The 19,010-nt window shown below is 41.0% G+C and overlaps 1 protein-coding gene across 1 annotated transcript in view; it reads left to right on the forward strand.

Moving 5' to 3' along the window:
* LOC124594242 (dynein axonemal heavy chain 8-like) overlaps window positions 1-19,010 on the forward strand; it is a 619,801-nt gene that overhangs the window by 105,797 nt on the left and 494,994 nt on the right. Inside the window, exon 5 of the mRNA XM_047132606.1 lies at window positions 1,014-1,177. Coding sequence (XP_046988562.1) covers window positions 1,014-1,177 — 164 coding nt within the window. The remainder of the gene's footprint in view (window positions 1-1,013; window positions 1,178-19,010) is intronic.

Genomic DNA, 19,010 nt, shown 5'->3' on the forward strand with positions numbered 1-19,010 from the left:
GAAAGCCGTGCGTTAGGCCGCACGACCAACCGGGTCGGCATGCTCAATGTACTAGCAGTTGTCTCAGGGTCACCTTCTTTTGAGAAAATGGAACATTGTCAGGAAGTGGTATCAGATGACTGTGTATGTGTGAGATTGTAGGAGGCTGCTATTGTATTAATGACTGTAGTATGTGGTGGGTTGAACATCAGGCATTAACAGCAGTGATTCCAGCTGATACTCATCACTCTTCATGACCGAAGAGCTGGGCGACCTCACAGCATACGTTGAAGCACTGCACAACAGACTTTCCCGTAAAAATCTCACAGTCGTCTATCTCCCAACTTATCTGCTCTGTTCACCTCCACGTTTTCCCAAAGTCACACTGGGTATGTGCTTACATTTGATTGGATAGGTCAGATTATTCATCTCGCCAGTCGAGTTACATGTTAGCAACTTTCATTGCTCTTGCATAGTACCTTCTCTTCCCGTACTAACATAAACACACATTTGCAAAAAAAAAAAAAAAATTGTCTAAATAAATACTTGAGTATTGTTTAGCTTCTCGATATCTTTCCAGGATCTATAAACTCCCTGCTGTGTTGCGTCATAACTCTTCTGCTCTTCTGAGGTCCTCAGGCTCGTGCCTTGTCCATTGTCGCCGCTAAGCTACAATCACAATTCCTCCCCATTGCTCGTCGAGACGTATCTAGTAATTACTTGTACTCGTTTAATGCACGGTAAGAAGAGCCCGGCCGCCAAACACCACTACTCCTACTTAACAACCAGCTCGGCTCTGAATCATCTTTGTTAGCCTACGATAAGGAACTTACTCACTTAACTCGCTTTTAAAAATTGGTTTTCATGTACGAGAATCAGCTTGATTAACAGGCTCACGAACATTACTTTACGCCGAGTTTGTCTCGCACACAAAGTCTAAGCTAAACTGCAGCGGCAGTAGCGCGACAAGAAAGAATTAAAAGCAGAACAACGCTGGATGGGCAGGAATGATAAATTTGGTTGTTATTTGGTAGACACGAAGAGGAACATCGATGAGCTAGTGGTGTTCCACATACCACCGGAGCTGATAGAGCTGCTGCCGTCGCCGGACGTGGTGAAGTCGGTGCTCGACAAAGACACCAGCATCATCGGCCGCGTCGAGTACGTCATCACCGTCTGGACCAGGCAGATCGAGCAGGTGAGTGCTCGTTTAGCTATTTGTCGTATGGCGAACTCTTCGCTCAAAGCAGTTCAAAGAAGTCAATTGCGCGTGAAAATGAAATGCGAGGACCTTTGACCTATTGCCCTGATGTGTTCTTACAAGTAACGGGACTTTAGGATCCGCCAGCAAACCCGAAGAGTCTTCCGAGAACAATTCTTTAATGTCACATACAGTATGGTGCTCAAGCTTGTGGGATCCATACCATATAGGACTAACAGATGATTCTGAACGTATACAAAGAAGGACCGCACGAATGGTCAGAGGCTTGTTTAACCCAAGGGAGACGGTCAAAGAGACACTGAAAGAACTGAACTGGATGACGCTTGAAGATTAACTTCAACTATCAAGCCTAATTTCAAAGGTTCAAGAATCCACTTTATATGAGGAGTCTGAGACCCCCTAAGTATCGCTCTCGCAAGGATCACGAACACGAAGTTAAACTAATTACAGGGTGCACGGACGTGTTCAAGCACTCATCCTTCTCCCGCTCCATGTGCGAAAATAAAGAGAAGAAGCCCTAATAACTGGCACAGTGCTAAAAACCCTAAGCCATGCCATTTACAGTGATTTGTAGAGTATAAATGTATACGTAGATTTTGACATTATTTTCCACAGTTGGACAATGGTCATTTATTTTATCATAGACTCTTAAGAAAAAGAAAATAACAAACCGCGCGCCACGAAGGAATTATCCTAATGGGACGCAAATCGGTAGATGTGAAGAACATGTAGAGGAAAAAAATTATTACAATTTTAGAAAAATTGGATGATTTATTCAGGAGAAAGAGTTCACAAATTGAGCAAGTCAATAAAGAGTAGGTCCACCTCTGGCCCTTACGCTAGCAGTTATTCGACCTGGAATTGACTGATAGAGTTGTTGGATGTCCTCTTGAGAGATATCGTGTCAAATTCTATCCAAATGGCGCTTTACATCGTCAAAATTCGAAGCTTGCGCATAATACTCCAAACGTTCTCCTCGGGGAGAGATCCTGCGACATTTTTGGTGAAGGAAGAATTTGGCAAGCACGAAGAGAAGCAATAGAAACTTTCGCCATTTGTGGGAGGGCATTATATTGCTGAAATGTAAATCCAGGATGGCTTGCAAAACGGAGTATAGAATATCTTCGGTGAATCGCTATGCTGTAAGGGTACCACAGATGACAACCAAAGGGGTCTTGCTATGAGAAATAATGGCACCCCAGACCATAACTCCTGGTTGACGGTCCATATGGCGAACGACAATCAGGCTGGTATCCCACCAATATCTGGAGCGTCTACAGACAGATCCTCGCTGGTCATTGGGGCACAGTTCGAAGCGAGACTCATCACTGAAGACGATTTTACTTCAGTCAATGAGATTCCAGGCCGAAGGCGTCTGTGCAGACGCCCTTGGAAGCGGTGGAATACCAACCTGTCTGTCGCCGGCCATATGGCCCGACAACCAGGAGCGATGGTTTGGGGAGCCATTTCTTTCCAGCGCAGGACCCATCTGGTTGCCATCCGCGGCACCTTTACAGAACAGCGATACGTCGACGATATTCTACGTCCCGTTAGGTTACCCTTTGTGGCAAACCATCTTGGGCTTACACCCATACACGTGGAGAATTTCTACTGCTTGCCTTCGTGCTTGCCAAACCCTAACTTGGCCAGCAAGCTCGCCGGATCGATCCCCAATAAAAACGTCTGGAGCGTTATGGGCAAGTCCCTCCAACCAGCTCGCGATTTTGACGATCTAACGCGCTAGCTGCACAGAATTTGCAAGATGTCCCTCAGGAGGACATCCAACAACTTTATCAACCAATGCCAAGTCTAATAACTGATTGCATAATGGTCAGAGGTGGACCAGTGCTTGATAAATTTGTGAAGCTCTTTCTCTTGAATAAATCACCCAATTTTTCTGAAATTGTTGTCTGTGTACATGTAAAGCACTTGTACCGATTTCCGTCCCGTTCGGATAATTCTTTTGTGGTGCTTGGCTTTCTTTTTTTTGCTAAATGTATACAGGGTGGTCCATTGATCGTGACCGGGCCAAATATCACACGAAATAATCGTCAAACGAAAAAACTACAAAGAACGAAACTTGTCTAGCTTGAAGGAGGAAACCGGATGGCGCTATGGTTGGCCCTCTAGATGGGGCTGCCATAGGTCAAACGGATATCAACTGCGGTTTTTAAAATAGGAATCTCCATTTTTTATTACATATTCGTGTAGTATGTAAAGAAATATGAATGTTTTAGTTGGACCACTTTTTTCGCTTTGTGATAGATGGTGCTGTAATAGTCACAAACGTATAAGTACCTGGTATCACGTAACATTCCGCCAGTGCGGACGGCATTTGCTTCGTGATACATTATTCGTGTTAAAATGGACCGTTTACCAACAGCGGAAAAGGTCGATATCGTGTTGATGTATGGCTACTGTGATCAAAATGCCCAACGGGCGTGTGCTATGTATGCTGCTCGGTATCCTGGACGACATCGTCCAAGTGTCCGGACAGTTCGCCGGATGGATGGCACTGTAATAATCACAAATATATGGCTCACAATTTTAGACGAACATTTGATAAGAGGTAGGGATGTTAATTTAAAATACAGAACGTAGGTACGTTTGAACATTTTATTTCGGTTGTTCCAATGTGTACATGTACCTTTGTGAACTTATCATTTCTGATAACGCATGCTGTTACAGCCTGATTACCTGTAAATACCACATTAATGCAATAAATGCTCAAAATTATGTCCGTCAACCTCAATGCATTTGGCAATACTTGTAACGACATTCCTCTCAACAGCGAGTAGTTCGCCTTCCGTAATGTTCGCACATGCATTGACAATGCGCTGACGCATGTTTTCAGGCGTTGTGGGTGGATCACGATAGCAAATCTCCTTCAACTTTCCCCACAGAAAGAAATCCAGGGAGGTCAGCTCCGGTGAACGTGCGGGCCATGGTATGGTGCTTCGACGATCAATCCACCTGTCATGATATATGCTATTCAATACCGCTTCAACCGCACGCGAGCTATGTGCCGGACATCCATCATATTGGAAGTACATCGCCATTCTGTCATGCAGTGAAACATCTTGTAGTAACATCTGTAGAACATTACGTAGGAAATCAGCATGCATTGCACCATTTAAATTGCCATCGATAAAACGGGGGCCAATTATCCTTCCTCCCATAATGCCGCACCATACATTAACCCGCCAAGGTCGCTGATGTTCCACTTGTCGCAGCCATCGTGGATTTTCTGTTGCCCAGTAGTGCCTATTATGTCGGTTTACGTTACCGCTGTTGGTGAATGACGCTTCGTCGCTAAATAGAACGCATGCAAAACATCTGTCATCGTCCCGTAATTTCTCTTGTGCCCAGTGGCAGAACTGTACACGACGTTCAAAGTCGTCGCCATGCAATTCCTGGTGCATAGAAATATGGTACGGGTGCAATCGATGTTGATGTAGCATTCTCAACACCTACTTTTTTGAGATTCCCGATTCTCGCGCAATTTGTCTGCTACTGATGTGCGGATTAGCCGCGACAGCAGCTAAAATACCTACTTGGGCGTCATCATTTGTTGCAGGTCGTGGTTAACGTTTCACATGTGGCTGAACACTTCCTGTTTCCGTAAATAACGTAACTAGCCGGCGAACGGTCCGGACACTTGGATGATGTCGTTCAGGATACCGAGCAGCATACACAGCACACGGCCGTTGGGCATTTTGATCACAATAGCTGTACATCAACACGTTATCGACCTTTTCCGCAATTGGTAAACGGTCCATTTTAACACGGGTAATGTATCACGAAGCAAATACCGTCCGCACTGACTGAATGTTGCGTGATACCACGTACTTATACGTCTGTTACTATTACAGCGCCATCTATCACAAAGCGAAAAAAGTGGTCCAACTAAAACATTCATATTTCTTCACATACTACACGAATATGTAATAAAAAAATGGAGGTTCCTATTTTAAAAACCGCAGTTGATATCCGTTTGTCCTATGGCAGCGCCATCTAGCGGGCCAACCATAACGCCACCTGGTTTCCCCCTTCAAGCTAGACAAGTTTCGTTCTTTGTAGATTTTTCGTTTGACTCTTATTTCATGAGAGCTTTACCCTGCTCCCTACTGGTGAGCGATGTTTGACGTAGTTGCAATTTAGCAGTAAAATACTATAATCTGGCGAATAAACAGCAAGCATCTTCCGCCGTACAGTAAGTGTCACCAGTAGGTTTTGTTTCAAACTCGGCCCGTCCAAATCCCATTGCTCTCCACCTGCCGCATCACATGCTGCCTTTGCTCCAGTATCTGTGGAGACAGCCACTCGCAGTTTCTTGCTTGCAGCCATGCTCGCATACCTTAATGGCAAGTCTTTGTAATGTATACCGAAATTTTGAAACTAAACTATAAAAATTCGTAGTATGTCAACAGCTTGTGATGGCAAAGGGGGCGCTGTTGATACAAATTATCAAAAACAAATGTTGATGTGAGCTGAGATATCACTTATTTATAAGTCGCTTAAACCAATAAATTACTTCGAAAGAATTATTCGCGTTGAGCACCATACATAGAGCTACATTTGTGAGTAGTTCGTAATTCGCAATTATGTAGTAAATAGTAATTATGAAACGCCACATAAAGCCAGCTAGTGCATACAGAGTACACTACTGATTCCAGGACGTGATTCTCCCACTCTCTAACCTGCCACAACTCGTTTGTTCAGTTCCTACTGCTCTAGCTGTTAACGATTTTTCGGTGGGATTATACACGTATCATTGTGTACATTGTGTACAGTTTGGTTTGTGTCGTGTATTGAACCGGGGATCTAGAAACGACAGAGATGCTTCATCCCGCCATAGCCCTCAGTGGTTCACAACCACACAACAGGCCACAGCAGTCCACCCACACCACAGCCGTCCCACGCCGAACCCAGGGTTATTGTGCGGTTCGGCCCCCAGTGGACCCCCTGGGAACGTCTCATACCAGACGAGTGTAACGCCAAATGTTTGCGTTGTAGAGTAATTATGGTGTAGGCGTACGTGGAGACGATGGTTGCACAGCAATCGCTGACATAGTGTAACTGAGGCGGGATAAGGGAAACCCGCATTAGCCAAGGCAGATGGAAAACCGCCTAAAAACCATCCACGGGCTGGCTGGCACACTGGACCTCGACACTAATCAGCCGGGCGGATTCGTGCCGAGGACCGGCACGCCTTCCTGCTCGGGAAGCAGCGCATTAGACCGCGCGGTTAGCCGGGCGGGCTATAACTTAGCTTAGTGACGGATCGTGCACTTTCAGTCTTCGGCCCCCCCTGCAGCTGTTCGGTGCTTCCCTTACGTTGTACGGCTAACTGTGGCAAGTCGCTATACCCTCTTCAGTTCTTGGATTCACATATGTGAACTTTGAGGTTCCACATTGTAAAATTAATAGACGTTTTTTATCAACTTATATGGTGCATCTAGCTAGAAAAAAACTAAACCTACGCAACCTACAAAAAAACAGTTTATTAATTTTATGAAGTGGGACTTGGAAGTCCACATATGTGTACCAGTGGGACAGAAGAGGTTATTATTAGTCTAAGGCACGAATATTAGAATATACGGTAGGTATCACGAGGCGTAAGTGCATTAGCAAGACACACCGCTGACGTCAGAGACCACCCAATGGCCGTTCAGTAGCTCGCAATTGCCATAACATATTGTGCTGTAATTGCTATTAAGAGCCAGTGTGAAATTTTATTAGTGACTGGCGATCGAACTCATAGTTATGCCGTTATTATTATTGTACTGAGGGATTATTTAGGGTAGGTTTTTAAGTGAAACAGAATGGTTTGTTGCACGATCGCCAACTTAAGAACCACAGCAGACAACTAAGTAAGTTACGAATTAAGTGTCATAGATTTCCTAAACACAATGTGACGAAGAGAAAATGGATAAATGCTTGTAAAAATGCGGATTCGTTTTCAGTTGAAAATGCTAGTTTTTGCTCAGTACATTTAGTGCTTCGCATTATCAAAGGGATTTGAATCTACCATCCTCTGGTGCTGAATTAGGGTTTAGCAATGAGCCTAATATTGAGAGAAATTATGGGGAAAAAACAAACATTGTGAAGAAGCAGAAGATATTTTACGGGTAAATATATTACCAACTAATAAAGAAATTTCTACTAGATAAAACATTAACCGTGAAAATAAACACTACCGTAAATGGACAAAGTGTGCATAAGCAAACAACTAGAAATTATGGAAAAAGAAATAAAAGACCTTCGGCAACAGAATGCAGATTTACAGGATCGTCTGTCTCTCGATGTAGCGCTGAGTTACACGAAATTAAAAGATGTTCGAAATGGGATTCGGGGCTCATTTTCTGTCAACAAATGGTTATGAAAGGACGGTGCACTAAGTGGCCATCTGAAGATACTGCAAAGGCTACGACTTCACATTGCCTGTTTTTATTTCATGCATGAATTTGTCCAGCTATGGACAGCATACAACTTAAGACTTATGGTGTTTCTTTTTCTTCCGTTCTTCCAAGTCCTTCTTCATTTTCTCGCCAACTACTCGTCTCTGCTCATCTGTCCACACTCTCTTGGGTCGAGGTTTTGGCTCATCTTCTTCATAGTTTGCGTTTTCTATCAGTAGCCTGAAGTGATTCCTGTCACGTATTATTTCTTCTGTAACACCTATTTTGTTGGCGTCTTTCTTTAGTGCTTCTATCCAGCCTACAATTTTATTCAGCTTACTAACGTAATTAAAAATTTTCATTGTGATCTGAGTTTCTTCCATTCTTTTTAAATGCCCGTAAAATTTTAGCCATCCTGTCCTCACTGTATCTGTGATCTTTTCTGTATTTTTGTATAAGTCTTCATTTCTCCTTGTAACCTCCCCAGAGAAATTTGAAAGTACAATATTTAAATGTTAACGGGAATAGAACCTAATGTAACCTCCCAGCAAATAAAATAATTTATTGACAATGACAATTAAATGAGAACTAGCAATCTGAGCCATGTGTAAGCTGCCCACAAAAATGTAAGACAATTCAATGATAATGAAATCTCAGTGACAATGAAAACGCAAATAGACCGAAATGTCGATCTTAGGCCCTGTTCTTATCTCAGTAAAATTGCATCTGCTCTTATTTTTCGCCATAGCTTGGAGGAAATGCATCGCAAAAATTCTTTGAACTTGAGTAAATTTTTTCTTTGAGGAAATGCGTGGGAAATTTTCTTTCAATAAAATGTTTGTTTTGTTAAAAATGCTTGGTTTGAAAACAAAATTATTATTGGGGCGATTCTTGAACAAATTAGTTACAGTTAAGACACATTACGTTCTCAGATGTGCGCAATGCTGCTTCATTACCTTATTTAAAAAAAATACCTCATCCTGAATCTCGACCAGAGGCCCACGTCGACGCCCGCCGACTCCTCACACACAACTCCGACTATCTCTCGCGCGCTACTACACTCCTGGAAATTGAAATAAGAACACCGTGAATTCATTGTCCCAGGAAGGGGAAACTTTATTGACACATTCCTGGGGTCAGATACATCACATGATCACACTGACAGAACCACAGGCACATAGACACAGGCAACAGAGCATGCACAATGTCGGCACTAGTACAGTGTATATCCACCTTTCGCAGCAATGCAGGCTGCTATTCTCCCATGGAGACGATCGTAGAGATGCTGGATGTAGTCCTGTGGAACGGCTTGCCATGCCATTTCCACCTGGCGCCTCAGTTGGACCAGCGTTCGTGCTGGACGTGCAGACCGCGTGAGACGACGCTTCATCCAGTCCCAAACATGCTCAATGGGGGACAGATCCGGAGATCTTGCTGGCCAGGGTAGTTGACTTACACCTTCTAGAGCACGTTGGGTGGCACGGGATACATGCGGACGTGCATTGTCCTGTTGGAACAGCAAGTTCCCTTGCCGGTCTAGGAATGGTAGAACGATGGGTTCGATGACGGTTTTGATGTACCGTGCACTATTCAGTGTCCCCTCGACGATCACCAGTGGTGTACGGCCAGTGTAGGAGATCGCTCCCCACACCATGATGCCGGGTGTTGGCCCTGTGTGCCTCGGTCGTATGCAGTCCTGATTGTGGCGCTCACCTGCACGGCGCCAAACACGCATACGACCATCATTGGCACCAAGGCAGAAGCGACTCTCATCGCTGAAGACGACACGTCTCCATTCGTCCCTCCATTCGCGCCTGTCGCGACACCACTGGAGGCGGGCTGCACGATGTTGGGGCGTGAGCGGAAGACGGCCTAACGGTGTGCGGAACCGTAGCCCAGCTTCATGGAGACGGTTGCGAATGGTCCTCGCCGATACCCCAGGAGCAACAGTGTCCATAATTTGCTGGGAAGTGGCGGTGCGGTCCCCTACGGCACTGCGTAGGATCCTACGGTCTTGGCGTGCATCCGTGCGTCGCGCGGTCCGGTCCCAGGTCGACGGGCACGTGCACCTTCCGCCGACCACTGGCGACAACATCGATGTACTGTGGAGACCTCACGCCCCACGTGTTGAGCAATTCGGCGGTACGTCCACCCGGCCTCCCGCATGCCCACTATACGCCCTCGCTCAAAGTCCGTCAACTGCACATACGGTTCACGTCCACGCTGTCGCGGCATGCTACCAGTGTTAAAGACTGCGATGGAGCTCCGTATGCCACGGCAAACTGGCTGACACTGACGGCGGCGGTGCACAAATGCTGCGCAGCTAGCGCCATTCGACGGCCAACACCGCGGTTCCTGGTGTGTCCGCTGTGCCGTGCGTGTGATCATTGCTTGTACAGCCCTCTCGCAGTGTCCGGAGAAAGTATGGTGGGTCTGACACACCGGTGTCAATGTGTTCTTTTTTCCATTTCCAGGAGTGTACATGCTCTCGCGACTCGCTACGTACAACTGAACTCTCTCGCAACTCGACCGCAACTGAACCTGCCGACTCCCTACATGGAACTGAACTCTCGCGCGGTCAAACGCAGACTAGCAACGATAAATAACTCTCTGGTCAGAGATTCTGTCATGCCTCGCCATCGCTGCTACATAACATACGTGTTTCATAACCCTCCACTGGGTGGGCAAAAATTTGGCAGCGATGGTGAGTCATTTGGACTTGCCATAAGCAACAATTTTTTTTAACTAATTAACTTTACAATTACAGCATATATACAGATATAGAACATGAAGAAAATATGGTGCACATGCATCAAGTACAAAACATATTATACAATGACAAAATGTGAGTACAAAACATATTAGCAAATCAGAAAAATGTGTATACAAATTATTTGATAGATAACAAAAGTGCACACGCACTGAAAAACTCTTTAGCATTTTCAGAACAAATAAACAGAATGGCAAAAAATCATGTTGACAAGTGACATGAATGCACATGCACTGCAGTTCAAAACATATCAGCAAATGAGGAAATGTATATACAATGAGTAACAATGCCATAAGTGCATACGCACTGAAGTATTGAACATATCAGGAAATCACAAAATGTATACAGAATGAGTACAGATCATATTGAAAAATGAGAAAAGTGCACAGGCACTGAAGTTCAGTAGAAAACATATTAACACATGACATAAGTGCACCTGTACTGTAGTTTAGAACATATCATCAAATAAAAAAAAATGTATAGGTCATGAATACAAATTACGTTAGCAAAAATTTTTTTTTTTACTATGTTACAAGAATTAGGATAGGAAAGGGAAGGATTTCATCGTGGTTGTAGCACTTTAGGTTGCACGCAGCTGCACTGAAAGTCCATATCTTTCCACAGAAATACAACACCAAGTGAGACAATTTGCAGTTCTTTTCCCAGAAGTATTTATCAGCGTATCCAAGACACTGAAATGTCGTAGTAATATTCCCTGTTATCATTTTGGCAGAACATCAGGTACACCAAACAGTGGGACCATAATAACGTCTTCATCGCTGACGGTGGTGGACAGCATGTCGTGTCAACACCACGCTCTTACAAGGCACACCAACGTAGAATTATTGCAAAAACCAAAGATAGTGCTCCATGATCATGAGGATGGACAGGACAAATGGATATTGCAGTAATTCAGGGTAGTTAGCTCAGAAGGTGAAGGACATTAAGTCACATAGTAGTCTTCATTGAGAATTACAGTAGTAGTTTGCAGCATTCATAGCCCAGTTATTGAACATTTCTGTACCATGTATTTAGTATTACAGAATAATGTTCATACAATTAACTGATTATAGCAATTATTGGCATCATGGGTAATGGTATTACTATAAACAGTGGCAGTCCTTTCCCAGTTACAAAGCATATTTAGTATGACAAAATAATGTTCATAAAATTAACTGATTATAGTGAACATTGGCACTTATTGGCCAATTATAAATCATCAGAAGTCATCATTGAAAAGAAGAGTCAATTATTGCCATAGCATTAACATAATTCATTTAGTTATACTAATTATTGGCACTCATTGGCCAGCAAGTATTGAATAGTACAACATTTTTAATTATTGGCAGTCATTGGCCTGTTACAAAACATCAAAAGTCATCATTGAAAACATGAGCTAATGAATGGCATAGTATTAACATAATTCATTTAGTTAAACTTATTATTGGCACTCATTGGTCAGCTACAAAACATCAAAAGTCATCATTGAAAACAGGAGCTAATGAATGGTATAGTATTAACATAATTCATTTAGCTATACTAATTATTGGCACTCAGTGGCCAGTTACAAAACATCAAAAATCATCATTGAAAACAGGAGCTAATGAATGGTATAGTATTAACATAATTCATTTAGTTACACTAATTATTGGCACTCATTGGCCAGCTACAAAACATCAAAAGTTATCATTGAAAACAGGAGCTAATGAATGGTATAGTATTAACATAATTCATTTAGTTACACTAATTATTGGCACTCAGTGGCCAGGTACAAAACATCAAAAGTCATCATTGAAAACAGGAGCTAATGAATGGCATAGTATTAACATAATTCATTTAGTTAAACTAATTATTGGCACTCATTGGCCAGCTACAAAACATCAAAAGTCATCATTGAAAACAGGAGCTAATGAATGGTATAGTATTAACATAATTCATTTACTTACACTAATTATTGGCACTCAGTGGCCAGCAAGTATTGAATAGTACAAAACATTGTTCATCATCCAGTATTATTCAGAACTCTCTTAAATGGGTAGCATTATTTGGAACTGGTGATACACACCCTTTTTTTTGTTTTTTGTTAGCAATGCATTGCTTTGGGTAATTATAAGGGAAAGCAAGAAGAGAAAAAGAAAAAAATTTGCTTCTAGGTTGTTCCTGTAAATGAAAAATGTGTAACGTCATTCGTCATGAGTCAGCTGTAGCAAGGTTGTGACAAAACTGGGTAAAAAAATGCAAGTACTAGTATAGGTTTAATAAGTAACAAGTTTAGTAAGTATCATGAAAGGCTTCTCCTGGAAAAAATACAAAATGGATTATTGAGCTGAAAGAAGAAACGCATACTATGCTGAAAAGTAGTGAACTTCGAATTAACAGGTAGTGAAATGTGTATAAAAAATGTGTTCCATAGCTGTCCTTTCCAAAACCTTCAGTCATCATACCATACAATATAAAACATACTGTCAAAACAAACTGCAACAAATACTTAAATAACTACATAGCATAAATACATAAACTTCAACATCATCCTCATCTGTAAAGAAAAAACTTCATTATCCATATTATCATAACTTCATTATTATCATCACCTGTAAAGAAAAACTTCATTATTCATAGTAGCATATTCTTCATCATTACTCTTCATCAGCATTTATTATCATCTGCAAAAATCACTTCATTACTCATTACACAACTATTCCTTATCTCTAGCATATTTCATCACTAAAACTAAGATGTGTAGTTCTGTCTGACAGCCTGCATCAATCGCCTTGTATTCTGAAAGAAAAAATTAGTTAAGACTGCTATTCTACGATGTGTATAGTATATTCTTGTTAGTGCTTGTTAATCCTGATCCATTTACTCTTCCTCATAAAGTTATTGCATCTTCTTTCGTTTATTCCCTAGGTGAAATTCCCATTTCTGTTTAATTTATTTCCTTTACGCATCATTTCTTTCTGAAATTGATGAACAAAGATTAATGTCTTGCATTTACATCATATACTCACTACATAATTACTGGTTTATGGTGACATAATTAAGCATACAGCATAACATGACAGAAAACGTAATATGTCAAAAGCATAGACAGTGTTCAAAGGCAAAAATGTACAGAGAATATCACAATGCAGCAGAAAAAAAAGAAAAAATGTAAAACAGTCACGATGTTGAGATATCATAGGGCAAAAAATGTCAAAGTCAACTGGTGTGTGTTATACCTTAACTATTTCACAGTGCATACAAACAAAACATGAAAACAATCGTACATCCATAAGAGAGACAAAATGTGACGTTCGTTGTGTTCAGCTTGTATGTAGTGTAGTTAATAGAGGCGAGAATTAAAGACTTCAATGGAGAGAGAATTTGATAAAATTAATACGTCACTACATAGAATTGCATAATTTTTCATAAAATACGTAAGTCTGTCTGGAAAAATATGCACGGTCTGATGTGTAACGCCAAGAAGAGCGACCTGCTAACCTTATCTTGCCGGGCACTTGCCAAGAAAAAATACGATAGTCATCAATAATTAGTCACGTGAATATAATTGTATAAGTGGTCATAAGCGGCATCATAGCACGTTAAATCATAAAGTGGTTTCATTCAATAAAGGGTTTAATGTTCGACACATGGTGGTTGCCCTTACTTTTCCTGGTTCTCAAAGTTTCGACGTGTACAACATTGGGGTGAGGAATGCTGCGAATCCGATATGGACCTGCATATAGAAGCTCAAATTTACTACATCTACTTTTTCCTCTATTAGATAAGTAATGTGTGCGTACTAATATCTTCTGTCCAATGTGAAAGTCACGGCGTGTACAAACCTGTTTTTGCTGTATTCTCCGGCGCTCTGCGGCACGTTTGATGTTGTTCAGCGCAATGTCAATTATTTCGTGGTGTCGTAATCGACGAGATGTAGGAAAATTTACTAATTCTGTAATTTTGTTTGGTGGTTCAACGTTTCTCAGTATAACAGACGGAGAGAGCATAGTGGATTCGTTTGGAATGGAATTAATTACATCTTGGAATGAGAATATGTGTGTGTCCCAATCAATATGTCTTTTGTGGCAGTATATTCTACACAGTTTACCAATTTCTTTCATTAATCGTTCACAGGGGTTCGAAGAAGCATGGTACTTGGATATATAAATCGGAGAAATGTTTCTAGCTCGTAACATACGTGTCCATGTAGCAGAACGAAATTGTGATCCATTGTCAGAAATTACTTTCAACACATGCCCTACATGAAATAGAAAATGTTTTACAAATGCTTTCGAAACAGTTTTAGCAGTAGCTTTGCGTAACGGAGTGAAAGTAACAAATTTTGAAGTGAGTTCAACAGCGACAAAGATGTAGCAAAAACCTCTGTTAGTTCTCGGAATCGGACCAAAAATGTCTACAGCGGCCATATGTCTCAATTTAACAGGTACAATGGGATATAATGGAGGAATATGTGAAGTCGTGTCTGACTTAGCTTTCTGGCAAATTTTACATGACGCTAAAACTCGTCGTATACGTTTCTCCATGTTGGTAAAATAACAGTTCTGTCTCAGTATAAGAAAACATTTTCTGACTCCGTAATGTGCATAACTTAAATGAGTGTACCAGATTAATTTGTTAACCAGTTCGTCAGGAATGCATAATAACCAATTGTTGCTGTCAGGATGAGAGCGGCGAAATAGAATGTCATTGCGTACAGTGTAATGGTTCCTAATCGTAACATTATTCTTATCTTGCCAAAGGTGTTTAATTTCTTTCCACACATTGTCTTTACTTTGCTCTTTTGCTATGTCCTGTAATGACGACGAAATAAAATTTTCAAATGCAACTTGCTGAATGTACATGACGCTGAAATTTGCTTTGCAGAAGTTGGTTGCGACGTCTTGCTGATTATTGCTGAGAGAACGAGATAGTGCGTCTGCTATAACATTTTGTGTGCCGGGAATGTGAACAATTGTAAAATTAAATTCTTGTAAATAAAGTTTCCATCTGCTTAATCTGTCGTGAGTGAATTTAGCCGAAAGTAAGAATTGTATAGCTCTATGGTCTGTGTAGACGGTGGTATGTCTGCCATAAAGAAAGTGCCGAAATCTCGTAAAAGCCCAAACAACACATAATGTTTCCAATTCTGTAACGGAATAATTTCGTTCAGCAGGTGACAGAATGCGGCTTGCAAATGCGAAGTTTTTAATTACTGTAGAGCCATCTTCTTCAATTTCCTGAAAAATATGTACGCCTAAAGCGGTGTTAGAACTGTCGGTGGCAATGGAAAAATTTCTGGTAAGATCTGGGTGCGATAAAAGTGGAGCATTCAACAAGGCTTCTTTCAGGTTCATGAATTCAGAATGTGCTTGCTTATCCCAGGACCAAATAGCATTTTTACCTGTTAATAGGCATAATCTAGGTGTGTCTAAAGCAGAGGAATAAATTTACGAAAAAAGTTAATTAAGCCCAAAAAACTGCGTAATTGCTTCTTCGTTGTAGGAACAGTAATGTCACGTAGAGCTTGAAGTTTTTCCGGATCAGGCGCAATGCCTTCTGCTGAAATTACGTGTCCAAGAAATTTTATAGAAGTTTTCCCAAAGTGCGATTTACTGAGATTAACTGTAAGTCCTTGTGCATGAAAAGTTTGTAACAGTCGTTCAAGAATCATATTGTGTTCAGACTAGTTAGCTTCTGCAATAAGAATGTCGTCTATGTACGTTGTGATTATGTCTTTCATGTAAACGTGTGTCGGATGGCGTCAAAATTAATGACACTTTCGTGAACAAGATTCTGCGTGTCAAAATTATTGCTTACGTTACTGGAATATGCAACCTGTACTGTATCTGGTCAAATTCTATCGTACGTGCTGTTATTTGCGGGAGAATGCTGTGGCATATCCACTATATGAACTGTTCTGTTATTTCTTCCTGACGTATTACGCTATAGATGACACCTATTGTCTGGTTCATTCATGATAATATGTTGTTGCTGATGTTCTTGCTGCTGAAAAGATCGACTGTTATTAAATGTACGCTCAAAACTGTGCTCATTATTTTTACGTTTGTCATGATAGTCACTTCTATACTGCGCATTTGCCATAGGAATTGAAATAGTGTGATTCAATACGCAGTTATTTCTTTGCTGCTGTGCGTTACTATTTGTTGGAGCTGAGACTATACGTGCACGCGGCGAAACATTAAAGCCTGGTTGACCATGTTGGTTAGGTATGCTAACCGGCTGGCTTTGATGCTGTTGCGGAGAAAAACGTCTATTGTTACTAAAAATATGTTTGCGATTGCTGATAATTTTACACATACTGATAATTAAAAATTTTCTCTGACATTAAAGTTCTCGTGGTTGTCATTTCTGGAGTGTCTAAAGAAAAATTGTCACTTTCGGTAAATACTTGTCTTATCGGGTTTTCTTTAAGTCATTTTTCTTAATTCTAGGTAGAGCAATAGTTGAAGAGCTGTTCTGATAGATATAAAGGATAGTAGAAGCAAAGGCAGCAGTGCAGAAAACTAAAGATGAAACAGCACTACTACAGCTCGGGGCCCTATGCACGCTACTGCACATATTCATTAAAGCGTAATGAATCCCCTGAGGTCAATTACGCGCTGAGAATAAATTTTAGTTTTTCGTTGCAGGCAATAGCGGTAAAAATCCAATAGCAAATTGTCGTATCAGGTTCAAAGCTAGTTTCTGCATTACAGGTAATAGCGGTGAAAGTACAAAAATAAATTGTCTTATACAGTTCAAACCGTGTACCTGTGTTCTGTCATTATTAAATTCCTTAAATTTTCTTACGAATGCAAAATGCTTATAATCAACGTTCTCGTCACTGAATTTGAGAACACGTTCAGGTTTGTGTGAGAATCTGTTTGTCTGTGTCATTTCTGACTCTAAGTCCCGCACTCTTTGTAGATTACCCAAATTACACGCGCTGCGTCAGTCTGACAATGTTCGCAAAGTGGCGTCTACTGTGATGTGTTATTAACTGAAATATTTTTCATCTCTGTTACTTCTTGTTGTAAACTTGACAATTTTCTACGTAACGTGTCATTAGACGAATCGATCTCATTGATTGTCTGCTGTAAATTTTGAAATTCAGGTGTTTGGTTAAATGAAACCGGTGCAGTATCGTCTGATTTGCTGTCATTATTACTTTCAATAACGTCAATACGACTGGCCAGTTCATCACATTTTTCAGTCAGTATTTTTACCTGCTCCTCGGTTTTAGAATCAGACGCATTAATCTGTTTTTGCAATTTACGTGTAGTTTCGTTCAATTTTTTAACATCAGCTTTGGCGACATCGGAATCCTGTGTTAGTTCTAATTGTTCGAGTCTGTCGGTCACTGTTTGAAAATTTGTTGTGTATGTGTCTGTTTTTAATTTCAGATCGGAGATTTCGTCACCTAATTCTGTGTTCGACTGTTTGATGGTATTAATTTCGTCGGACACTGTAGCAATATTGTTGTCTACGTATGTCTTCGCTTTCGCGAACAATTTACGTTTGTCTTCCTGTCTCTGTGCAGTGATTGTTTCCATTGCCTGACGTTTTACTTTATTTTGATCCTGAATAAATTTGCGGAAGCGCGTATCACTGTTTTGTATGTGGAGATTAAAACGTTCGTCAATCTGTGTGTTCTGTTGCTCGAATTTCGCGTCAATCTTTTCATCCATTGTGCGCAAAAGTTCTACCGTCATTGCTTTAAACTCGTCGCGTAATTGTGTAGCTTTTTCAGAGCATTGTTTACCGACTGCGCTAATTTCTTCCCTAAGTGTTTCTGTTGTAACTGTTTGCATATCCCTTAATTCCTGAGCAACAGATCCAATTTCTTCGCTATTTTTCTTTGAACAAGCCTCAATTTCCTCGTGTAACTGTTCCTTAGTGTCATGACACTGCGCGGCAACGGCTCTAATTTGTTCACTAAGCTGCCTAGAATTGTTGTCTAATTTTTCATTTAACTGTCTGGAATTGTTGTCTAATTTTTCACTCTGTTTGTCTTGTTTTTCATTAAGATTGTCTAATTTTTCATTAAACTGTTTAGTCATTTGTAGCAACAATGCCATAATTGGATCCGACCCTAAATCAGCATTCCTATTCTCTGTGCTGTTTGATTGCGTATCTGCAATTGTCGCGTTTTGTGCGACCATTTGGCCATTCTGTAATTTACAAAAAGGTTTGCCAGTCGAATGTACACTGTCGGTCACTATTTCGGAATTAAATGGATCCGTCGTACTTTCAGTACACTGTCCATTTTCATTAGAGAAATTTGTCTGTACGTTATTTGAACTTTCCAAACCGGGTATGTTAAGCTGGGCAGCGCTCATTACAATAGAGCTCCCCGCGTCATCAGTTGTCGTCAAATTAACCGAGGAGACAATTGAGTTCATTTGTTCATCATTAAGATAAAACTCATCATTAGTGGTTGGAACGCATTGATTGTCAGTGAACGCAGGATTGTCATCATTACACTGCGTGTCACCATTGCTATCGGTCACGTTGTTTAAGTCGGTAATTTCGTTCATAATACCTCGCGATACACTATTCATAGTCTTTCGCGACATTTTTACTATAGTCACAATTGTTCACAAAAGAAATAAGCACAATGCAAAAAGCAACAAACACAAATACAACAGAGCAACGA

This window comes from Schistocerca americana, chromosome 2 (assembly GCF_021461395.2).
Source record: "Schistocerca americana isolate TAMUIC-IGC-003095 chromosome 2, iqSchAmer2.1, whole genome shotgun sequence".
Classification (NCBI taxonomy): Eukaryota; Metazoa; Arthropoda; class Insecta; order Orthoptera; family Acrididae; genus Schistocerca; species Schistocerca americana.